This window comes from Phyllostomus discolor, chromosome 7 (assembly GCF_004126475.2).
Source record: "Phyllostomus discolor isolate MPI-MPIP mPhyDis1 chromosome 7, mPhyDis1.pri.v3, whole genome shotgun sequence".
Taxonomy (NCBI): domain Eukaryota; kingdom Metazoa; phylum Chordata; class Mammalia; order Chiroptera; family Phyllostomidae; genus Phyllostomus; species Phyllostomus discolor.
In genome coordinates, this window is record NC_040909.2 from 94,394,937 (window position 1) to 94,420,957 (window position 26,021).

A 26,021-nucleotide genomic window follows, 5' to 3' on the forward strand; every position below is an offset into this window, starting at 1 on the left:
GTCACACACTCTTCTCTTTTGCCTGAGGGAGTCTGCTTAGCTGCCCGGGCCACTGTCTGCTGTACCACAGCTCCTCTGGAGCTGCAGCATGAGGGCCTGCTCTTTCTTGCTTTTGGTGGTCCTCAGGCATCTCGTGTGGGTGGGGTCCTGTCAATGCTCCAAGGTAGGCGAGACAGAGCCAGTCCCTCAGGCAACTGGCTCTGAAAGTAGATGCCCCCAAAAGTCAGAATATTGGACATATGGTCCAGGGTTTTCTTTCCCTCCCCAGGGAGAAGTTCAGAGCTGGGAGTTTCCTTCCAATCATATGGCACTGTGCTGGGGGGAGGCTAGGAATTTTCCCACTAGCTTCAATTAGGCTGATTTTCTGATAACCTGGATTGCAGCAGGCTCTTAATTGGTTTTTGAATTTCTTACAAAGGAAATTGGTCCATGTATGGTTGTTGAAGTGCCTCCCTGAGAAAAAACAAGGGTCTGTGGCTTCCTCACCTGGTATCTCTCATCGTCATCATTGATGTCCCAATCTTCCCACGCCCCGAGCCTTTTGAAAACTGAGAATCCTTTGGTTTTCCAATTCACATTGGAACAACAGACTTTTTCTTTGCTTCAGGCAACCTTGTTCATTTCCTTTTACATAATTTTTCAATGAACCAAGTGCAGCTTTGCACTTCAGGAAGCTATCAGGAGAGCCTTCAGAGGGAGAGTTGAGAACAAGTGGTTCTCAACTTGGGGGGAGTGTGGAGGTGCTCCACACAATGGGGGGACAGTGTATTCAGGCATTTAGTGGGTTGGAACAGGCTGGAATAAGAAGGACAGCCCCATACAATAAAGAGCCAGCCTGCCCAAAATGCCAACAGCACCATCTGAGAGCAACTACATTTCAGTATTTATAGTTTCTGACTAACTGGTACACATAGCAGTTTCTTGTACATAAAACCCAAAGGCCAGGGAAGGTAGTGTGTGCATTCCACAGGCTGCTGGTTGAGCAACTGCACACACCTGAACTGGGACTGAGATTCGGCCCATGAGACTGTGTTTCCCTAGAGACGGTGACTGCTCCTAATTCACAGAGGTGCCGTTATAAGGAGCACTAGCCCTGTCTCTAGGTCCTGTAAAGATTCTCTTTTGGTAGAATGATCTCTTTACTATCCATTAAGCTGAAACATAAAGAATAAAATAAAACACTGAATGATTAAATGTAATGTCTATGCTTACTTGACAAGTCCTGGAAAACCAGATACGGTATTCATGTCTACTCCTATCCAGTTAAGAGAATTTATAACTTATTATTGAGTTCTCAAATAAGGGTATTTTATAACTCACATTCTCAACAATATCCAATAAATAATCTTATAAATGATGTACATTTTGATTTCAATTTTTATTCTAGTAATTCAAGTTTTTTTTGACTATTAAACATATCTTTTTAAATCAAAAGGCAATTGAAATCTCTTGGACTAATGTATTTGATTCCCTTGGGTAATTCTGCTATAACTGCTAGGCAACAAGCTTTTAAATACCCATTACTATTACATTTGATTAGAGATTAAAGATGTTAATACAGTCACAAGGTCTTACTGTAAAAAGCACTATATTAATGTGTGGGAATAAGTGAAAAGTTTTACTTACTCTTTCTATTTTATATGGTGCAACAATGTTGTGTTCTTTAATGAAATATACCTGGGAAAGGCAAATCAATAATTGTAAAATAAAAATTTTCATAGTAATGAATTACTATAAGTTCAGGTATTATAAATTGAATTTAAATCATTGTTATATAATTTCCAACTTCCAAAAGCACTTATGTTAATATTAGTAGAGCTTCAAGTTTCTGATGTTGCAATAACCAATATTAAATTAAAAAGAGATGCATCAAGGCAACATGGCATCAACCATTACTAGATAAATAAAATAGCTAAGATGTTTCATGAATGTCATTATTTGTACCAAGTAACCAAGTAGACAGGTGAAGGAAGCTAATCTAAGAGCCAGTTTTCTAAAAAATGGGCACTTAGAAAAGTAAAACAAATCACTATGGCATGGAATGCATTCATTCACACAAAGAAACTTCTCTTCCCTAGAGGCGATCTGGACTCAGTGTTCTTACGTGCACTGGGCCACCTGTCCTCACACTGTATGTTAGTACCTGTGTCAAACAAGCGCCACCACCTGCCAGGCTGACCATCTCCTCACACCTATATGTCTCTCCCTGCCTTCTCTCCTGTTATGATGGAGGGTTGTCCCGGTCTCTTAGAAACCAGTCCCTGAGCTAGAGTACAGAATGTGGACCTCCCCCACCAAACACTCTGCCCCATGATTACACACTGTAGTCTCTCCCACTGGACACAAACACTGTAAAAAACTCTCCACGGTCTCCATCCTCCTATGGACATTCCTGTGTTCCTTTTCATGACAAAACTCTTTGAAAGAGCCAACATCACTCTCTCTTGAGCTCAGAAGAGGTGTTCACCCACACCACATTACCAAGACCACTTCTGAGAATGTCATAAAAGATGCACGCTATCTCCATGTCACCACATCCAAGAGTCCCTTCTCAGGACTTCCTTGACTGTTTCTCAGAGCACGTGACAGAGCTGATGGCTCCACCTAATGCAGTTTCCCACTTGGCTCCCCAGCCACCTGCTCCTGGTTCTCCCCGACCTCGCCAGCTGCTCCTTCTGTCTTCCTTCCAACCTCGCTCTCTTCCCAATCTCTTACATTACAGAGCGCTCTGCTCTCCACAGGGCCTCCTCGGGCCTCTCTGGCCACACTCAGTCTCAGGGACACCTCATCCCGGCCCAGGGCTTTAAAAAGTGTCTGGAACTGCTGACTTCCAGTTTATCTTTCTAGCCTCAGTGTCTCTGAAGCCCGGGCGAGTGCTTCCAAAGGCCTGCCAGACTTCTCTTCTGAGAGGTCACATTCTAAACACTGCCTGCTTCTTTATCACAATAAAGGGCACTGCTGAGTTGGAGTCGTTCCTACTTTCCTTTACACTTGGAGCTAGTCCACCAGCACATTTGTTAGGTTTTTATTCAGAATATATCCAGACACTGACCACCCCTCACCCTCCTACTGCTGTCACCCTGGTCTGAAACACCTGGTTTCTGAACACCCTTGCTTCCATACTCGCCCCCTACAACATTTTCTCTAGTCAGCCTCCAGAGAGACTTACAGATACACACAAATCAGATCACACCTTCTGTGTCAGCTCTCCAACGGCTTTTCTCTTCTGGGTTTTACTCTAACTCCCAACTGTGGCCCACAAGGCCCTCCATGACACGGTCTCTGCCACTGCTTTAGCCTACCTTCCTAGAACTCTCTTCACTCCCACACTCGCCCTCACTGTGTCTCCCACCTGCTGTGGATATTCGTGTCTCTGGGCCTCACCCCTGCCACTCTGCCCCTCAAATGCTGTTTCTCATGACAACCGCATGGCTCACTCCCTCACGCCTTCGGAGTGGTGTGCCTTCAAGTGGGACCTTCTCAGCCAGGCACCCCCGACCATTCTATCTAGAATAGCACATGTCCCTTATCATAGTCCATCCTGTTGCCCTGTTTCCAGTTTATTCATGAAATTCATCACTACCTGACATTAGAGAAGATATTTGCTTCTTGTCTGTTTCCCCCAATGAAAAGTAAAATCCATAGGGAGAGGGCCTTGGATAATGCTGTTCTTCCCTATAGCTCTAAAATCTTGAATACAATACTTACTGAATACATGAATTAAAACTATTATTCGCCCTGGCTGGCTAGCTCAGTGGATTGAGCGCGGGCTGCGAACCAAAGTGTCACAGGTTCGATTCCCAGCCAGGGTACATGCCTGGGTTGCAGGCTATAACCCCCAGCAACCGCACATTGATGTCTCTCTCTCTCTCTCTATCTCCCTCCCTTCCCTCTCTAAAAATAAATAAATAAAATTTTTTAAAAAATCTTTAAAAAAACCACAAAAACTATTATTCGCGTGCGCGCACACACACACACACACACACACATCCTCTTTAAACTACCAGTAAAAGAAAATTTGGAGGCAAAACTCTCTACATCCTAAAGAACCTAATGCACAGTAGTCGTCCCTTGTCCATGGTTTCCCTTCCCGTGGTTTTGGTTACCTGCAGTCAACCTTGGTGTGGAAATATTAAATGGAAAGTAAATAATTACTATGTTTAAACTGTGTCCTATTCTGAGAAGCAGTATGAAATCTTACATCCTCCTTCTCCAACCGCCCAGGTGTGAACAATCCCTTTGTCCAGCTGTCCACACTGCATACACCGCCTACCCATTAGGCACTCAGGAGCTGCCTCAGTTGTCAGAAGACCATCACAGCATCCCAGTGCTCGTGCTCAAGTTGCCCTTATTGCACTTGCTAATGGCGTCAGAGCACAAGAGTAGTGATGCTGGCAATTCGGACAGGCCAAAGAGAAGCTGTCAAGTCCTCCTTTAAGTGAAAATGTATGACACGTAGGAAAAACATGACATACACAGGGTTCAGGACTATTTGTGGTTTCAGGCATCTTGGAATTATCCTCTGTAGATAAGAAAAGGCTACTGTGTTTCTGAAACACTGTGAACTAGTAAATAATAAAAAAGATGTAAGTTACATTTCTTGGTTGTGTACTTAATACCCAGGAAGCTTAACGTAAAACTTGAAAAGAGTAGCTTGTGTCTAGTCACCCGTTGGTGTTAAGCTGATCTTGAATTTGTTAAGACCTCTTCTATAAACTATTAAAAGAGGGGAAGGATTTTTGGGCTTTATTTCTAAGCTCAAAGTTATTAAAGTTTTACCAAAATGTATATTTTTCTAATGAAAACCACACTTCCAACAGAAAAAGTACTTCTTCCTTTCAAGACACAGGCTTTCTAGAATAAGATAATGATGTAGAATGATACTATAGAAATAAGGAGAGTATAGGGGCAGACCAGAATTATTAATAATGGTGTTCCCTCCCCAAAGTAACAGATGGCTGTAACTATTTTATGTATGCCTGTTAAAACAGTATAAAGTCAAAGACAGCCTGTGAAATGTGTTCTTCCTTAAAATTAATGGAATCATGGATGCAGCCCTGGAAAATCACCGCATCTGGTATCACCCAGCTTTCATTACATGATCTTCAGTATACATTAAAAAGTGTTCCATGGCCAAAGGGTTCAGTGATCTGAACACCACTGGGAGCACACTCTGCCCCTAACCATTTGCCTCTCTGAGACTCTCAATGCACTGCTGTACCTGCAGGCTTTGAGTCACGTCCCGAAATAGAGAAATCTGTGTGTCTTTGTTTCCCACGGTGTTTCCTACACTTACTTGATCACGGGAAGATTTTTCTTTGAACGCTTCAAGGAACCAGGGCTCTAGTTGGTAGCTGAGGCAACGCTGATCTCCTCTAACCCTTTCATTTTAAAGATGAAGAAGGTGAAGTCCAGAGCCAAAAGAAAGTGTTAGATAATCTCTACTCCTTTCTTTACAAATTTTCAAAAATCTATAGACAAATTAAGTATATGACAGGAGAAAACTCATGTTTTAATTTATCTCTGTATTGCCAGTATTAAGAACAATACTAGGTGAATGAATGTATGCCAAGTAAATAAGGAATGACTAAAAAGTCATGACCCCAAGCATCACAATTGTACAAAGCTATGCATCCTTGAGTCGCTGCCTTGGTCGTCATCACGAGTTGAGCTGAGACCCATTTACGTCGCGTGCTGCCGGCCTCCCATCCAGTAAATGGCCAGGAGGCCACAGGAGCACCTGCAGTTGAGTCATCTCAACCCTCAAACATGGCCAGGACTTCTGGAGATGGAGCCACAGCCCGCAGGCTTCACACACTTAGTAAACACTGAGGACCTCAGCAGGGATCATATCTTTCTAAAAAATATATTTCTCAGTGATTAAATTGTTTAAAAGCATTTATCCATCTATTTCAATGGCTTAATTTGAGATTCCTACAATTTAATCATGCTTAAACACACACACACATACACACACAGGAAACGTTCATTCAGGTCAGGACAAAATATTTACTATGTGACTCTTACCTGACTGAAAATGAGTGAAATCCCCCCAGATTTTGCCCTAAAATGCAGATAAAAGTTAATAAACATATACACATTTTTGGTAGAAGTAAAATTAAACAGTTATTGATGATGACATACTTTGCAAAGTGTTTATTGGCTCCATTTTCTCCATGTTTCCCTATTTTCATACAATCTCTCAAAGGAATCTGCATAAAATTAAGGGAGAAATATAAAAATAAGCAAAGGTAAAATACACACAAACAACAGGTATGCCTCTATTTTTGCAGTGCATTTACCTTAATGATGGGCTGGGATATTGCATCTGGTTCAAAAATAACTGATTTTGAACATATTTTTAAGGAGCCTCTGATTCTCCTAGAGATCAAAGTACAAAGGATTATTTTTAATAAACACTAACAAAAGCCACAGAAGAAATCATACTAACATTTTAACTAGAAAGCATCAGCTAATAAAAGATAAACCAAAAAATTAAAGACTATGAAGGGTTAGAAAACACAGCAAAATAATTTTCCTCTTTTCCTAGAGGTTGATGAAATCTGCATACACTGTAACGTGGGTCAGTTGGTGGCACTGTCCCTTGCACTGTGTTGGTGTCACTGCATTTGGTGCTCACGACCACACGGAAAGGGAAACGAAGGATCGGAGAACTAATTGCTCAGAAACACTGTCCTGTCTCCCACTAAGTCCTTTTAATTCCCTATATCTAAAAAACTATTCAGAAGGCAAACTAAATAACTAAAACTGACTATTTAAGAGAGTTTTTTCTTACTTATCATAATGGAAAAATAAACTGAGTTTGAATTTAGTACCTACAACTCTTTTACTGGTGATTTTCGGGTATGGTTCAGGAAGAAATTTGTTCCATAATAATATGCAATTTTAAAGACTATCACTTCAAATATTGAATTTAAGATTTTTAATTCCACTTCCTGGATTTATATCTGCCATCTCTATAGTTTCAATAATGTACTGGTTGGGAACTTATAGTATCTAAAAAAATCACACTGAGAAATAATATAGTCTTACAGTATGAGTCCTGTCCCCCTTCCTTCTGCCATCACCAGAATAGAATACTACTTCCTGTTCTTTTGTGGGCAGGAAGTATTTCTTTAGCTTTCTACCTTCAGTGCTCAATACGTATGTATTGAATGAATGAGAAGATTCATTGCGCTAAAAGTTCATAGTTTAGTTTGCAATTCTTCATTCTCAAAGGATTTTTTACGTTGTTGATTTTACATCATTTTTTCCCATGTTTTTTAAAATATATAATTTAAGTTTTTTTCAATTCTAAAAATATTACAAAAAACAATTCCCCTCTTACTCATGTGAAAGACAGCATAGAATACACAGTATTCTGCCCTTTGCTTCTTGCATTTAACATATGCTCATCACTCCACTGCAGTATAGAACTCCCTCATTCCTTTGTTACAGCTGCATGGTGCTCTGCTGTGTGCACTTCGCAAAGTTTTTTCAATCAGTCCCCTACTGGATTGTTTCCAGTCAAGAAATGCTATAATAAATAAACATGTACATATGTCCATTTATAAACTTTCCATATCTGAGATTATTTCCTACAATTGGCATTCCTAGATGAATAGGTTAATGCACATGCAATTGTGCTAGATATTACCAAATTCACTTCCATGGGGTTGTTCCATTTTACCCTAGTGATAACTTTAAAATCATAAAACTAAGTTTCAGTTTGCTAGCTTATATTTGTGTTTTAATATGATATAGGACACAGGAATATTGAGAGGAAAAAAGGTATGAAATTAGAGAAATGAATATGAGCAAAATTTCAGATGTAAGAAAGCAAGATGCTACTTTCGAGAAATAGTAATTGTTTAATTTGATTGAATGCTAAGGAAAGAAACGTCCTAGGATAATAAACAAAAAGCTAAGTCATTTTTACTTTGGCTTGTATTTAAACAAATGCTACATGGCTTTGATCCTTTCAGGACAAATCCTGAAGAACACTAAAAATTCAAGTATTTAATACGAAAGCATGTTGCAAGTTGTGGCCTATCATGAAGTGATATCCTAACAGGAAATCATTAGCAGAAACATTTTTGCTGGAACAACTTTCATCTTAGTTAATTCCAAGCTGGCATTTTAAATAAAAATTTCATTGTATCCTTTTGTACATAACTTTCAAAGGTATGACTAAAGAAACAATCTGTTTTTTTATAGTAATAAGTAGTCATTAAAATACAGAGAAAATGTTGCTTCCAGTTCAAATTGACAGTGTTGATTTTTATATCACTCTCTGATGATCATTATTGTATAACACCATGACCCAAATAACTGAAAGTATAAGCACAAAAGGGATGCAAGAAAAAAATGATATAATGAATCAGAGTCATAGCCAGCTGATTTGAGACACTCACAACCTTGAAGGAATTAGCACATACTGATTCTTAGCTTTGGAAAATACCTGAAGTATGACAACAACTGAAAAACCCCCCTCTTCTCATTACTTTACCAATATGAAAGGAGGGAAAAACCTCTATGACCATATATTCAGTTTTAAAAATATCAGACTACAGAACGTCCACAGAGACCCATGAATCTTCCTTACCTTTCATTCTGACTGCCCTTATGCTGAATGTGATGAGCTGTGTGCTGTTCAAAGTAGTATTCCTCCAAGTTCAGCAGGAGCAAGGAAAATCTAAAGGGGGGGGGAATATTTCATGTTTTTTTTTTTAATGTATAAGAAAGCAGAATATACAAAGCATCCATTCCCAAAGTGCTTTTTCATACAATAAATCAACAAATGCTTATTAAGTATATATGCTTATTAAGTGTATGATATGCCAGGCTCTCCTCTCTATCCAGTGAGAAGGAGACAATAGACAGACCAGCTGGCTTCGCCAAAAATAAATAAATACATAAAATTGTTACCAGGAAGATTTATTATTTCTTTACAAAATCCCCAAACTTCATGAAATAAAACTTATTTTTGTCTGAACAAGTTAGGAGCTTTCCCACCTGTGGAGTTCTGACCGTGTTCCACTGCCCCCTTTCCCACCACCCCCACCCCCTCCAGTGGCAGCTCCTGTGGTTAACTGAGTAAACCTTGCTACTCCCACAATATCCACTGTAATAACCAAAGCAATGTTTTGTGCACAAAGGGTGTTTAGTAAATAAATAAGTTGAACTAAATGGGATTGAAATATAGTTCTTTATAAAGTTTTAAGTGCTTTAAACTTTTAAAAATGAAATAAGGTAGTCAGAAAAAAATATAAATGTAGTTGTATGGCCACAGAAACAACTATAAGACAGAGAACCGCAAACAAGTATGTTTGTTCTAGGGTAAGAAGCAGGAAATGTCAGCAGCATCTAGAGTCTTGGGGAGAAGCTTTCCTGAAAAGTGTGGGGCTTGACATGGGTCTTGAAGTTCTGGTGTGTGATGGAAGGAGGAAGATATTTAGATTAAATATGGCAGATTAAACATATGTTTATTTCTGCTTCCTCTGGAAACACCACTAAAAAGGGAACAAAAATATTTTTTAAGTGGTAAAACCCACAGACCAAAGAAAATTGCAGGGACATAAAAGCAGAAGAGAGATATCAATAAATCTGTAACTAATGTAAAGCAAATGGGAAGAGTTAGGAGTGATCTGAAACCAGAACAGCAGTGCCTCCACAGAAAGTACCAATGAGGAGAAAAGCAACACAGGTCATAGCACTTCCAGAAAGTCCACAATTGCAGGTAGCAGGTCCTAAGAAGGCAGGGATGGAGCAGAGGTGGGTGACTGAAAGCCTGAATGAGGTCAGTGGCCTAGATTCCTCCCCAGATGGTTATCCCCATTTTACTCTGGTACATGGTTTTTCTATATAAAAACCGAACAAGAGGCTCCAAACTAGACATCAAGTACAGGGGAGAGCAAGGCTACGGAGCAAAGAGAGGGTGATTAAGCAAAAAACAGGAAGACATGTATCACTCCCAACAATAGTCTGTTGGATTAGTTTTGGGAAAAAACTAAATAGCTGGAGAGAAATGACTTATGAGTTTTTTAAAGAGCCGGGTCTCTACAACATCATCCCACAGAGAAGCCCAACACATAAGGCCTGCCCACAGTGACAGAGATTTACACACTTCACACTTAAGTATGAATGGACAACTCAAGATCACTGAGCTCTAACATGAGGGAACTAGACCAAAACAAGCAGAAAAAACTTGACTAAGACAATGCAGAAAAAATTAAAAGACTATAATGAATATCCTTACAAAGAAGAAATTTCATCCATGAAACAAGATACTGTTCATTAAAAAAAATCTGAACCAAAAGAAAAATAACTCGTAAGTTAAAAATAATGAGAGTAGGACCCAGTTTACCATCCTAACAAACATCTTTTATTGGCCTGTCCTACATTTTAAAATACATGAACAACAATTAATCATAGGCCAACCTGCTAGAGCTCCATATAAAAGGCTCACTATTAACACTCACTCTGAATTTCAATGTGAGCAAAAGAGTTAGGATTGCTAGAACAGTCCTTTCATATATCAGATAATTCCCAGAAAGGTATAATTCAGAGAGATAGATAGATATAGATAGATATAATATAGATATCTCTCAGAGAGAGATATAATTCAGATAATATTTACAAACTACCTCACCCCTTATTTTAGTTTGTATCTTACTAACTCAAAACCCTTTGCTTGGGCTGGAGCTGTGCAACCCTAACTCCTCCCTCTTGATCTCCCTACTCTTTCTCTTTGAGAGAGGGTAAAATACCATAAGCATTCTTCAACAAGACAATGGCATAATTTTATTGCTTTGAAATTCGAGTAGCTTTCACAGACAACCAGTTCTTCCACATATTATTAAAATATAATCCTACCCTTAATATTGTTAAAATATCCAGACTACCTAAAGCAATCTATAGATTCAATGCAATCTCTTATCAAAATCTCAATGGCATTTATTGCAGAATTAAAAAGCCTAAAATTCATATGGAATCAAATAGCCAAAACAATTGAGAAAGAGAAACCAAGCTGAAAGAATCACAGTTCCTGATTTTAAAACTATTATAAAGCTATTGTTTCAAAACAATTGTGGTACTGGCATAAAGACAGACATACAGAACAATGGAATGGAATAGCTCAGAAATAAGCCCTCGCATGTGTGGTCAAATGATCTTCAACAAAGGTTCCGAGGCTACACAATGGGGAAAGAATAGTCACTTCAACAAAAGGTGTTGGGAAAACTGGATATCCACATGCAAAAGAATGAAGTTGGACCATTGTTTTACACCATATACAAAAATTAACTCAAATGGACTAGAGTTAAAAATGGACTAGAGACCTAAATTGAAGACCTGAAAGCACAAAAATCCTAGAAGAAAACATAGGGGGAAGCTCCCTGACACTGAATTTGGCAATGATTTCTTGAATATTAAACAATTGTACAGGCAACAAAAGCAAAAACAGACAAATGTGACTGATCAAACCAAAAAACTTCTGTGCAGCAAACAAAACAAACAAACAAAAAAAAACAATCCACAGAATGAGAAGCCAACCTACAAAAATGGAAAAAATATCTGCAAACCATATATCTGATAAGGATTTAACACCCAGATTATATACAGAACTTAACACAAAATTTAACCCAATTAAAAAATGGGCAAAAGACTTACTCAGAAATTTCTCCAAAGATATCCAAATGGCCAAAAAAGTATATGAAAAGATGCTCAACATTACTAATCATCAGTAAAATGCAAATCAAAACTACAATGAGATATTACCTCACACACTATTAAAAGAAAAAAAAACAGAAAATAACAAATGTTGACAAGGATGCGGAAAAGTTGGAACTCTTGCACACTGGTGGTAGATTGTGAAATGGTGCGGCTGCTTCATAAAACAGTATAGAGGTTCCTCAGAAAATTAAAATTAGACCTACCATGTGATCCATCAGTCCCAATTCTGGGTATATACCAAAAGAAATAAAAACAGGATCTCGAATAGACATTTGCATATCCATGTTCACTGCAACATTACTCACAATAGCCAAGATGTGGAAGCAACCTAAACATCTATGCACAGATGAATGAATAAAGAAAATGTGGTATATATAAAAAATGGACTATCATTCAGCTTCTAAAAAGAAGAATATCCTGTCCTATGCTATGACACAGATGAACTGTAAAGGCATGCTAGGTGAAATAGGACAGTCACAAAAAGACAAATACTACATGATTCCACTTATATGAAGTATCTACAGTAGTCAAACTCTAAGAGAAGATAGAATGGTGGTTGCCAGGAGCTGGAAGTAGGGGAAAAGGGGGCGCTGTTGTTCAGCAGGCACAGAGTTTCAGTTTTGCAAAAGGAAAACGTTCTAGAGATCTGCCTTACAACAATGCGAACATACATAACGCTGATGCGCCGCACACTTAAAATGGTTAAAGTGGTAAATCTCTGTTACATGATTCTTACCACAATAATAATGTAATTATTATTACATTATAGGAACTATTATAGAACAAGAATCATTATTTTGGTAAATGAATTATGTCTTCATTAATTGATCAATATACATATTTTGTAAGGAATATAAAACATGGAACATGGTGAAGGGATAAAACAAAATAATATTATTCAAAATTAAAGGATTATGCAAATTTTCTGAGGTTTTTTCTTTCTACTGAAGTATTCAGTTATACCTGTTTTAAAATTTTTGTATGTAAAAATCATAATAAAGATTTATGCATTTTGAACAATGATTTTTCAAACCATATTCTATGTATAAAAGATTCCATGCTTTAAATTTTTTTAAATATTTTGGGTTGGCCAAAAAGTCTGTATGATTTTTACTGTAAAGTAAAAGACATTTTTCATTTTCACCAATAACTTTATTGATTTGGATATTGTGAGGGTGTCAGCTATCTCCCATGTGGTATAAATGTTGATTATTCTCAATGTCTTGATTTGATCACTATCAACTTCCAACTAGTCTGCCTGGCCGTGGAGCATCATCCAGTGAGAATCTCCAGCACAAACGTCACAAACCACTTTTGATACAGTCGATCAGTCTCTCTATACACTGCAGAAATCTTTTTTGTGTTTTAGTTGCATTTTTACCTTACTTGAATAAAGCATAACATGCCAAAATGTTGCTTAATTCCATCTTCAATATTAAAATGTCTAGGCAAAAATTCACCAATTTTGACCTATTTTTTTTAAAAAAAATGAATGCTGCTATGACAGCTGTCATAATACAATCTAACAGAATTATTCTGAATGAAGTTAAAGACAACTAAGTACTACTAAAGCCATCTTAGGAGAAAAAACAAATGAACTTTTTGGCCAACCCGATAATTTTATCCCCCCAAAAGAAAATGAATGCACACTACCATACTAATGTAACACCAACTTAGAAACACAAATAATAACATCTTTCATTACATGAGCATATGGAATTGGGCCGGTGACAGATTTTGCAGTAAATAATATTTAGGAAAATGTTCATCTGTAATCTTTTCATTTTACATATGTAACATTCTGTGTGACTGCATACTGTAATTCATGATCACTTTCTTAGCAGGAATTGGCCAAACCAACACAGCAGTTACATATATCAATCATCAAAACTGTTATTGAAAAGACTGTACACATCTTTAGGAATTTTCTCCTTAAGCAATTTGTTTACTCCAGGAAAGCTGTATTTTTATTGCCCACCAAGGCAATCAGTGGCTGAGTTTCTGAATCCTCACTCACTTTCTTTACCACAGCACACCAGTCTTCTAAAATTCTAAGCTCTGATAATTTGTAACATCATATACCAAGAGGATTCCCTATGCTCCACAGATGTATTTATCCAACCTCTTGCCTCCTACTGTCTGCCCTCCCATATCCCAAACTTGAAGAGTAACATATAAGTTTCCTGGCAATATTATCCTTCTGAAAAAGAAATCCAGTCCTACAGACTGAACTGTTTCCCAAAAGTTCCTTGAGCAAAATTTGTAGCTAAGGAGGAGGCTTCCCGGAGGTGCCCACCCCGCACAATGTGGCTCTCCTCTTCAGGGTCCAACACTATATCTGGGAACCAGGTTGGCCTCCCCACCCCGCCCCAGTAGAAGCAGGGGAGGAAGGGGTGGGGCTCCAGGATCCCAGGATTGGAGAGGAGGAAGGGTAGCAGTGAGGGAGAACCCCTCCCCCACCCCGCCCAGGTGCCTCCACCCCTGGAGAAATCCTGAGCAAATCACTGGTCAGGTGCCATCTTGCCCACCCTCCCTCCCCCTCCGTGCAGCCCTGCCCACTTTGTACTACCAATGCCTTAACATTTTTTAATCCCTTTCATAATATATTATCTCATTCAGTAGTATTATATCAGACTATAAATTATTTCTTTAAGGAGGCTCCTGGTCCTGCCCCTGGGTATTCCTTAGTTTATTCCATGTTTACTGCCCCTGGGTATTCCTTAGTTTATTCCATGTGGAGGCATGATGGCATTCTCCACAGATAAATTTACTTATTCAGCAGCTTAACTTTCCTAAAAGATGCTGTCCCATCCTCATGTCACCTGAATTCTAAAGTACAGTGTTCAACACTTAACCAACAACATAAAATAAGTCCATTTCAGGCAACCTTTGTACTCATGGCCACTCAGCAATTACTCAACACTCTGTTAATGAACAGTATTTATTATGGATCCAGAGGATTTTGCTAGTCAGTCATTTCTCTAGACTGGAGATGTAAAATAGGCCCCACGGGGTTGAGGAGGACTGTAATAGGGGCTCCGTGGGAGAAAGTGCCCTCTACCTTGGTGCTGTGCACACAGGCACAGGAAAGGGTGGGAGTGTCATGCGGCTGCCATTTCTACTCTGAATACCCCAACACTCCCCTTGGGTTAAGTTGGACTGTAGTGCCCTGACCACCCAGAGAGTCAGTTTACCTAAACTGGGCAGTTTTTGTAAGCTTCCTACAATGGCCTCTGAAACAAGGAGAAAATTAGGAAAAATGTTGAACAGATAGTGTAAGAACACAGTCCTAGGATCCATCATTAGAGAAGTTCCCCCAATCATATGTGTGACAGCAACCTCTGAATAGAATCATTCAGACAAATATTATTCCACCAAACTACATGAACAGTCATTTCTCCTGTCTCAGATCTGCTAAGACAGCACAGAAACAAATCTTATTTTCTACTGAAGTTTAGAGGAACTAAATCTAGTACATTTCCTGATCTACCAGCCAGAACTCTGTAAAAGAGAGAAGGGTAGCATAACAAGACTTCATAGTGAAGATTCATGCTGGAGACTGGTGACAATAGCTTCCCCTTCCAGTGGTCTATAAACAATCTGTGTGATCTAGAACTAGCATTAAACCTACTTGTGTTCTTTCTGCACCTTTCAAAGTTCCTAGATCACTGAAACAGTTCTGGAGTTCTAAACTCAGACTCTGCCGGGATTTCATGACAGGAGACACAAGTGTAAGTACGTGTGTGCCCTTTGCATCTTCACCCATCTTCTGAAAGTTTATGTGTCTCTTTCAGCCTAGTGGTCAGTATCATTAATGGACAGAAAGTAAAAACCACTTTCCCTGCCATCAGTCAACTTTACACTACCACGCTGGGCCCTAGGAGGCAGCCAAGTTTTAGACACAACTTTAGGGGACTTTAAAAACTGCTTTAATCTACAGCATTTCTTACAACCACCACTCATTTGGGGCTTCAAGTTTCATTTTACGTTTTCTCAGTAGGTTTCTTGATGCTAATTGTGCAAGGCTGTAACATCTCTTCATCTACACTTGTTTGCTGTACTTTTCACACTGCCTGGAGGAACGGTACTTACACAACCGTTCCATGTTTCTCTGCTTGTCTGATTTTTCTCTAACTCTTTGCCAAACACCATTGCATTGGATGTTCTGAATTATATTTTTAACAGTTACACAAACCTCCTGTTTCAATATCTATTCCAGAACTGCCCTGTAGTAACACTTATCTCTTTTTCCCTTGAAACTTTAAGTAACTGTCTTCCGAAAATTCTAGGTTCTATGTATGACAAAAATCTTCCTTTATCCTCCAGGGCTTCAACAACAAACAACTGGATATGATTGACTTTTCTGAAGTTTTCTGTCATTTCTACTTGGTTGATTAATTTCTCTTTAACATTTAGAATTCTGTAAAGTTCTCAGATTCTCTACCTTAAGATAAATAAGCTTCAATAAGGGAAGTCAAAGAACTGTAATTATAGCTCAGTAGGCATTGACTAAGTAAGGTCTCCTGTCATTTTTTTTTTTTGTATTGCCACTTCCTATTTTCAATCTACATCAGGTACAGATCTACCCTTTTTTTTCCACCCGCTTAGGTAGCCTGTAAGAAATGAACACAATTATGTTATCTCTGTTCCTCTTTCCAATACGTTCTCTGTTTCCCCTCTACCTCTGGTTCATGCATTCCGCAGAAGACATACATCGTCTTGACATTCAGGGCCTACTGCTTCACCTCCTAGTAGGTCTTTCCTTTTGAATAGGCCTGTAGCTTTTTAGCACTAGATTCCAAATTTGAGACCCAGCCTAACAAGCTTCAGTGACACTTAAAACACACATTACCCTCTTTTATAATAAAATTTCACTGATTTTATTATCCAGGCTCTACACACTTGCATAGCACCATCTGAGTGACTAAATGTTATTTCTAGTCCGTGAACCAATTGTTTTCTCAAGTAAATTACTAGCTCATCCTCCCCTGAGCTAGCATTTCATCACATGCCTGTTGTCCTCCAGTGTAATCAATTTCACTAGTTCATCTAGCCTTTTTAATTTTTAATATTTATTTTATTTTAGAGAGAAGGCAAGGGAGGGAGAAAAAGAGGAAGAGAAACAATGACATGAGAAACATCAATCATTGCCAATCGAATGTGCCCTGACCAGGGACCAAACCTGCAACCCAGGCATGTGCCCTGACCAAGAATCCAACTAACAACCCTTTGCTTTGCGGAAAGATGCCCTACCAACAGAGCCACAATGGCCAGGGCTCATGTGGCCTTTTGGTCCCTTTGCTTGGGAGTAAGTTTAAAGCTCTCTCTATCACCAGGCCAGAACCTAGGAAATTACATTCTTCTCTGACTATATGAGATGCAGTTATTATCCATGGTACAGACATCAAAACCACTTTCACTGAAGCAATCCATAAAGGCATGTTTCTATATTCAAGTCTCACTATCTATAAGAACAAATGGCAAAAATATCACCCATGCTCTCAAAGCCTTTCAGTGTCCTCATCAAGGAAAAAGCCCTGGGGAGAACCTTTTCAGGAGCTCACACTATACTATCAAAATGAAGAGGGAAGCGTAGTTTGAAGGAACCAAAACAGCAAACAAAAGAAATCAAGGTAAATGCCTAATGGCTGTTATCTAGAACACTGCTTTTCACACTTGAGAGTGTGTATAACTATCTGGGGATGTTGCAGATCCAGATGGATGTAGTAGATCTCAAGTGGAACCTGAGATGAGCTTGGAGGCCACACTGAAGCTGCAGGCCCATTGACCACACCTGGAGTAACAAGACTCTAACATCTACAGAAATCAGGCCTCTGATCATTCTTGCATATTCTGAATTTCAGAGTGTATCACTATAAAATTAAGTAGTGGCTGAGCATTTAAAAAAGAAGCATTCTGTTATCATCGAAGAGAGGCTAGGCTTGGATTAGAAAACATTTGTTTTAGTCTTAGTTCAGCCATGACTTGGCTGTTGAGACTTTTAAGCAAATCACTGTACTTGCTTAGACCTCAACTATAAAGTTGAAGGGAAGGAGAGATAGACTAGATTACCTCAAAAGTCCCTTAAACCAGTGGGTTTATGGACTTATTAAATAAACCTAAACTTCAAGAATCAGCAGGAATTTCTTTTTCAGGCATCTGGCAGATTAGATGTCCAGAAAAACAATCTCACTACAGATCCTCTAAAACTGCTGGATAAACTTTTCAAATGCTTAGCTGAGGTGATGAAGAAGAAAGAGAAAATCCTAGAAGAGAGAAACAAAGAAGTTAGCAGGCATTGGAGCAGTCTTTTCCCCTGGGGCTGTGCCCAACTCTTTGAGTAGTCTAGAGCCTGAACTGATTAGGACCATGTGCCTTGAGGGGATGGTCATTGGGTGGAGGGAGGGGTTAAGGGGAAGCCTTTAGAAAAGCTAGGATCCCTAATGGTAACAACCTTTAAGGATGGAAAGAAGAACCAGTCATCCCACCTTCCCCTGAGGGAGAGGGTAGGACTTTGGCTCTGGGCTGGGGGCAAAATAATTCTCCCTTGAGAATATGAAACCACAAGCCTGCCTTGACACACATTTGGGTCTGGATTTCACACAACCTGTATAGTTCAATAAAACTCAAGAAAAACCCATGTGACTCCCCCCACCCTCCGCCAGATCTAGGCAGAAGTAATGCAAACACTTTCTGGAAATATACACTTTAAACCCAGGCCTCTACGAATTCCCAAGAATATACTCCAAAGAGCAAGAGGCTACAATCAAAAATCATAAAGCAAGTGAGAAAGTAAAATTACTCAAGTTAGCACAAGCAACAAAATAATCAAAACTATAAAAGCTACAGATTGCTTTGTGATTACGACCATTCCAATAACTAAGTTTAAAGACTATAAGGGCATCAGAATATAACAAAAACATACTTTTATAAAAAATGGCCAGGCACTTAAAAATGACCCAAATAAAACTAGACATTTCAAAATATAGTAACTGAAGTTAAAACTTAACCTAATGGAACAGACAGAAAAGCAACTACAGAGAAAACTAGTAAATTGTAGTGTGGATTTAAATAACCTACAACACAGCACAGAGAAATAAATATTAAAGAGTGGTTATAAGACATAAAAGATTAGGGAAAAGCAGTATTCCAAGAGCTAAATGCTTGGCTCCAAATTTTTCCAGAACTGTTTCAGAATCAGGTAGATGAATAGAAAGAAATCTCTATTTCAAAACCCTACAGAGAGATCTTAAAAGCATCCAGAGAGAAGGCATTACAGGGAACAATTAGACTTAAATGATACGGGTTTATTGCAGGCTGGCCTCCCAGAACAGAAGGTGGCCTTCTGCAAAACTACACGGAAACCTGTTACGATCTTGGGTTAAAGGAAACAGTTCTGGTACACCACAAGGCTAGGATCCCAGTGTCTTAATCATACCAGAAAAAGGGCTAGTGGTCCTCTAGCCATGAACACGATACAAACACTGCCCCATCCTGCCACATCACATGGACCTAAGAGAAAGGCTTGGATGGCCCCAAAAAGGCCAAGAAAGGGGCAAGGCCAGCCCACAGCCACAAAAGCTGAGCTACATATGATGAGACAAGGTTCCATCACAGTGCAGCTCCACTGTGTCCTAGCCCAGGCCACTCCATGGGATGCAGGTTTCTCCTGGAGTCTGAAGCCTGACCTTACCAATGCAGCTCAGTGCTGCAATAGGGGGGTGAGGCACACCTGTTACCTAGCCTTTTCCCTGTTGAGTGCCCTCCTTCAAATGCTGCTCCAACAAGCATATTCCCTAGACATTGCCTGCATTTACACAATTTTCAACATGCTGAGAGATTATACATCTAGCAAAACTGATTTTCAAAACAAAGATAACATGAGGACCTGTTCAGGCAGGCAAAAACAAACATAACATACTATCATCAGACCCTCATCAGGGGAACTTCTAGCAAAGGTGTCCAACCTTTGGCATCTCTAAGCCACACTGGAAGAAGAGTTGTCTTGGGCCACACATTAAATGCACTGAGACACATAATCACAAAAAAATATCATAATGTTTTAAGTAAATTTACAATTTTGTGGTGGGCCACATTCACAGCCATCCTGGGCTGCATACAGCCCACAAGCCACAGGTTGGACACCCCGTAAAGGATATTTTTCAGGAATAAGAAAGTAATTCCAAAGGGAAGATATGATATGCAAGACTGAATGCTGAACTAAACATGCATGCAAAACTATGTAAGCTTTAACCGGACAGTTATACAGTAAATGCCCCCCTTGTTGGCAATTTCACTTTCTGGGCTTTCAGTTACCAGTGGTCAATGGGAGTCCAAAAATATTAAATGAAAAATCCCAGAAATAAACAATTCATAAGTTTTAAATGGTGGCACTGTTCTGAGAAGCATGATAAAATCTCGCGCCTTCCCACTAGGTTCTACTCAGGATGTGAATCACCCCTTGGCCCAAGTCCTCTCACCCACTAGGCACTTGGTGGCTGTCGAGGTTATCACACCAGCTGTTGTGGTACTGCAGTGCTCATGTTTAAATAACCCTTATTGTGCTTAATAATGGTCTCAAAGTACAAGATCAGTAATGCTGGCAATTTGAATATTCCAAAGAGAATCTGTGAAATGTATGTATGTATATGAAGAAACATAGTATATACGGGATTTGGTATTATCCGCAGTGTCAGGCATTCACTGGAGTTCTTACGATGTGTCTTCCATGGTTAAGGGAGGGACTAAAGGGGAACTAAGATAATGTCTAATTTGCAGGTTTAAATATAGATTGAAATTTTGGACAATAATAAGTTTTAATTTAGGATGGGGCAACAGGAGTTAACTATGCTAAGGTCCTCATATTATTAGGGAGGAGGGTAAAGAGAATGATTGGCTTCAGACCTTAAATTAAATATAGACATTAAAGTTTCAAGGGTAAGCACTAGAAAAATAGAAGCAGAATATATATATGTGTCTTCTATACACTTCAGGAAAAATGAAAGGGAACAAGAGGAGGTCTTAATTCAAACTAAGGAAAAATAAGACAAAATTAAAGAATGAAATAAAAAAGTAAAAATTAATCCAAATATTTACCTGTAATAATAATAAATGTAAATGGACTAATCTGTCAAGACAAAAATATCAGAATGAATTATTTAAAAGTCCAACTATAAACTTTCAGAGAAACATGCCTAAAACCTATGAACACACAAGAGTTGAAAGTAAAAGGATGAAAAAATTCTATATAATGCAAATAACCAAAAGAAAATTGATATAGTTAGTTATATTAACATCAGTCAAAAGAGAAAAAAATCAGTACTAGAAGAGGTCATTATATGTTGATGAAAAACTCAATTGACTAAGTAGATATCAATTCTAAACTTACACAGATAACATATACTGAAAATACATACAGCAAACTTTGATAGAAATACAAGGCAAAGTTTGCATCGTGAAGCATCTCTCCGTAATTGGTAAGTCAATCAGAAAAAAATTCATTAAGGAAATAGAAGATCTAAATACAATTAATAAATGTAATGTAATTTCTTTCAACCTATCAGCAGTCCTGACTAAGTACTGATTCTGCAATTTACCCCCATTTCCATTACTTGGTATAACCCATGGAGATATTAAAAATAGGACGTTCAGTTTTAGAAAGATTAAACAGGTTTAGAAAGATTAAACAAATCACTTTGCTTTCTGACAAGTATTTTTAACATAATGAATACAGAATCAACTGATAAAATAAACATATGAAGTAGAAGCTATTTAATATCAGCCAAGATATTTAATATCAGCATAACCATGAGAATCACACACATGGATGTTTGAAGAAAAGCTGAATCTTAGAAACGCATGTAAAACTATTCATGTATTATGTGTGCCGAGTACAGAATTCATGATCACTAATGTTTTATCCTGGAATGGCAGTTTACAAGCCATAACTAGGTAATCTGTTCTATGACTTTACAGGGAGAAAACTGTGACTCTCTCCTGGTGGGAACATGCCTCAACTATCCAAGTTTATATATCACCCAAGAAGAAAAGAGCTTTAGTCCCCCCACGCCACTTCTAGATGCGAAGATAAAAATCATTTAACAATGTCCTATTTTTAAATCTTAAAATAGAAATATCTTTTAAAAATGTTTTATTTATACTTATTTTGAGACAGAGGGGAAGGGTGGGATAGAGGGAGAGAAAAATTAATGTGTGGTTGTCTCTAGAGCACCCCCTACTGGGGACCTGGCCTGCAACCCAGGCACATGCCCTGACTAGGAATCAAACCAGCAACCCCTTGGTTTGCAGGCAGGTGCTCAATCCACTGAGCCACATCAGCCAGGGCTACAATATTCAAATACCTTAAATAGCAGCAGTTTATAGAATATCCTTATCTGCTAACCCACTGTAAACATCTGCCATGTCCAAAAATTCCAAAGGAAGATATGTGAATTGTTTTTTTAAAAATTTTCCACTTTATCTTCATTAACACCTGCATGGGACATTTTTTTTAAAGTAAAATCAATATGGTTCCTACAATCTAAATCTTAACCAGGATGCTAGTGTACTTAATTTGAATGGCCAAGTATCTCTTCATTTTCTGATACTGAAAATTACCAAAGCAATTCTTCATAAACATCACCAATAAATAGCATCACAGTTGTTCACACCAGAAACCTGAGAGTATGATTGCCACATTTAGCTAATAAAAATGGAAGACAACTAGTTAAATGTGACTTTCAGATAAATTACAAAAACATTTCAATACAAATACATGAATACTTATATCAAATATTGCACAGGATATACTTATCCTAAAAGATTATTTGTTGCTCCTCTGACAACTCTAGCTGAGATTCTTGCTCTGTTACCTCCTACACCCAATCCATCACACCAAGATCTGTCACTGCTATCTCCTAAAAACATCTAAAATCCATCCACTTTTCTCCATTTCTTCTGCCACTACCTTGATGTAAGCCACCAATTCAAGAATCTCCCAGACTCTCCACTTTCACTTTGTAGAAATTTCACATACTTGAAATTCACTACCATCAACTTAACAGTAAAGGAAGTATACAGTAACTTCAAGTTTCTCCTTTTCTGGGGTCATTATTTGGTTGCAGTAGACATCTAAAATCTCTAAAGCAGCATGACAGGGACCAATGAACTCACAAGTCTGAAGAGGTGAGGCCTTTTCATGAAAACAGTCCCAAGGAAAATAACAATTCCCTTGGATATATGCCTAAACCAATGAGCCATATCAATCATTTTGCTAATTAGTGATAATTGACACCAAAGGATTTAGCCAGGAAAAATCTGCATGAAAATGGTAAACTTGGGACTGAACAAAGTTGGCTGAAATATTCTTATCTTTCAGAATGAATTCTAAGATCTATAGAGAGACTGCTTGATTTTAGCCCACATCTGATTGTGAGACAGATTCCTGTCATTCAAACTGCTTCTATGGACACCATCCATCCTGGTTCAAGTTTGCCCATCTGGAAGGTGCAAAGTCAAGGGACAGAGAGCATTAAAGAATTTGGGCAGTCAGCAAGTAGGTTTCAAATAAATATAAAATATGTGGTACTAACTTTTTCAGAAGCAGCTGCTGCCTCCTGCCTGATGTAAATGTTTTGGTTGTGAGAGCTCGCTCATATATTGAGAGTGCTGCTAGCCTGTCATGTTGTCTGATTAGTGAATACCAACAAAGCAGACTGTACACAGAAATGTAAGTGCAGACTCCTGTGACATTGCAGAGCTGTGCAAGCTAACCAACTTCAACACAAATTATTGCCATCAAAATAACTGGCAGATCTAAAGAAAACAGGTTTTCCTGTATATCAGTGAGGCAATGGAATTGTTATAAGTGACTCTTAGATCATAGAACAGGATGGCAATTCAAATGTTTCAAAGTTCTTACAATGTAAAATTTGAACATTCATCTATTTAACACAGAATACCATCACATTCTAATGTTGCTGGTACAGAAAAAGAAACTCTACTCAAGCTCTTTCTACTTGAAGCAAGCAGTATGAATGAAGTCAGAAGAGCCTCTATAAGTGTGAGTACTTTACAGCCCAGTTATTACTGAATAAGCAAGATTTTATGTGGCTAAAACCCAATCACACTTCTAAAAACACCCTCGGAAGCCATATTCAAGACTTTTTTTTTGGAATACCTTATCTCCTTCTCTACACTAGTGAAACAAAATTTCAAACTATGGACATGATGGCCAGGCCAACAATAGAGATTAGAAAGGGGTGGGAATGTTCGGACAAAACAGGTCCAGTCAACATCTATAAAACAAGTGCGGATGCTGCAAGATCACACAGACCTTGAAGTCTACTCTTGTACTTGCTCATATGAGCTGCTTTGTTGGTGTCCACCGATCACACAACGTGACAGGTTAGCCGCACTCCGACATAACTAGCTCCCACAACTAAAACAATATATGTGAAATAATTCAGCCCCAGTTCCTTCTGTCACCTGGGACCCCAGCCCCGAGGATCAATCAGCAAGATGCTTCAGTCACCATAAATGCATTGGGATGTATAGCTGGGGCAGAAGTGAGATTTCTTATAAGACACTTCCCCTGGAGACTGAGGATCAGAAACTCTATGAGGGTACTGCCCTGGGACTATTTTAGCTTCTCCTGGGACCCCAAATTCCTCCAGGGTTACAGGTGGTGACTGCAGTGCCCCACCAAGATGTCGAATGCAAAGGCTTCGATGACACGTATAGTAAGGTTCACTGCTAAGTAGAAAACATTTGGGGGATTGGACCCCGGCTTTCCCAGAATAAGGCCTTGTTTGTGGCCCTCCTCCAGGCCCAGAAGAGCATCTGCTTTACGTCTGAAGAAGTTGAAGTTGTCAGAAAGAAGGCTCGGTGTTGTGAAGCATCAGAGTCGAGAACCCCCCGCGCCCCCGCCGCCCCATCCATTTCCCCGATCCGGTGCAGGCTCTGGGGTTGCTGACAAGCCAGCGGCCCGCCTGGAGCCCCTCGGCTCCCGGCCAAGTGCGATCAGCGCCGGTTCCCTGGGGGTAGGAGAGCCACCGGGTGCGGGACCGCCGAGGTGAAAAAGAGGGGGTGTCCGCCCACCTCGCTTCACACCCCCTGCAATTCGCCCCCAAAGAACGCCAGGGCTCGCGCGCAGGGGGCCGTCCCGCGCTCCAGGGCTGGACGCCCGCGAGAAGAGTCCGCCCCGACCCCGCGCGGCCTCTTCCGGGTGAGCTAGGACGCGGCCGCGGGGATCACAGCAGCCCGCGGGGCCCGTCCCGGGGTCGGGCCCCGGCTCTGGCTGCTGCGCCGGCCCTGGCTCCTGCCCCGGCGGTCTCAGGCCCCGACCGGGCCCCCGGGATCTGACCCCAACTCCCGGCACCGGCCGGGTCCCCCGGCTCGCGCGCCGCGGCCTCCGAGCCGGCGCCACACCGGTCGGTCCCCGCGCTCTCCCGCCGGCCACCCGACGCCGACCCTGGCCTCCGCCCGCGGCTCCGGCGCTCCGCGCCGTCCGGGGCCGGGCGCTCACCTCTCTTTGGAGTAGAGCTGCAGCTGCTGCTCCTGCTGCTTCTTCCGGATGAACGCCATGGAGGGCGGGCGGAGGACGCGTGGCTCCGACCAGCTGCCGCCCGCCGAGAAGGAGCTGGTCTGCGGTGTGCGGGCCCAAATTTCCGTGCGGCGCCACTCGGCGGCCGAGAGCCGGACGCTGTGCCCCAGGGCCCGCGGCGTCCCGGCCACACTCACCGCATCTTCGCGTGGGGACTCCGGCGCGGTGACTCAGGCCCGGAGGAGGGGCGCCCGGTGACCGGAGGCGGCCCAGGTGCTCGCTGAGGGCCGGGAGGTCAGCTTCCGATCTGCCCTTAAACACTACATGTTTGCGCTTCACCAGCCAATGCGCTGCTCCATGTTTGACATTTTATACATGGAAAGGGATGCTTGCCCGTAAACGATACCACTTTGTTGGTCCCTGGAAATAACGTCTGGGGTCCTCAGTCTCTTGGTAGTTGAAATAATTGGTTTCATGACTTTTTTTCTCTCTTTCTCTAACTTTATTGAGATATACCTCACACACCAAGGAACTACTCATTTGAAGTGTACCATTCAATGGTTTTTATTATATTCACAGATATGTACAACTATCACTATAATTTTGGAACATTTTTATTATCTCAAAAAATCCATACTAATTAGTTATCACGCCCCCCCCCCAAATATCCTTCAGTCATTACACACACACACCCACACCCGACACACCCCAGCAAACTCTCATCAGCTTTCTGCCTGTGAATTTG

General features: G+C 40.1%; 1 protein-coding gene across 3 annotated transcripts in view; it reads right to left on the reverse strand.

The window, feature by feature from the left end:
• Nucleotides 1-25,569, reverse strand: part of NSMAF (neutral sphingomyelinase activation associated factor) — a 58,476-nt gene extending 32,907 nt beyond the window's left edge. Inside the window, exons 1-6 of one of the 3 annotated variants that reach the window (XM_028533828.2) lie at nt 25,259-25,569; nt 8,606-8,695; nt 6,303-6,381; nt 6,145-6,212; nt 6,028-6,064; nt 1,627-1,677 (exon numbers count right to left, since the gene is read on the reverse strand). In XM_028533828.2, coding sequence (XP_028389629.1) covers nt 1,627-1,677; nt 6,028-6,064; nt 6,145-6,212; nt 6,303-6,381; nt 8,606-8,695; nt 25,259-25,317 — 384 coding nt within the window. In that variant the 5' untranslated portion in view covers nt 25,318-25,569. Of the gene's footprint in view, nt 1-1,626; nt 1,678-6,027; nt 6,065-6,144; nt 6,213-6,302; nt 6,382-8,605; nt 8,696-25,258 lie in introns of those variants that run through there. The other 2 variants (XM_036031135.1, XM_036031136.1) reach the window with 2 other exon arrangements.
• Nucleotides 25,570-26,021: the final 452 nt, after the last annotated feature.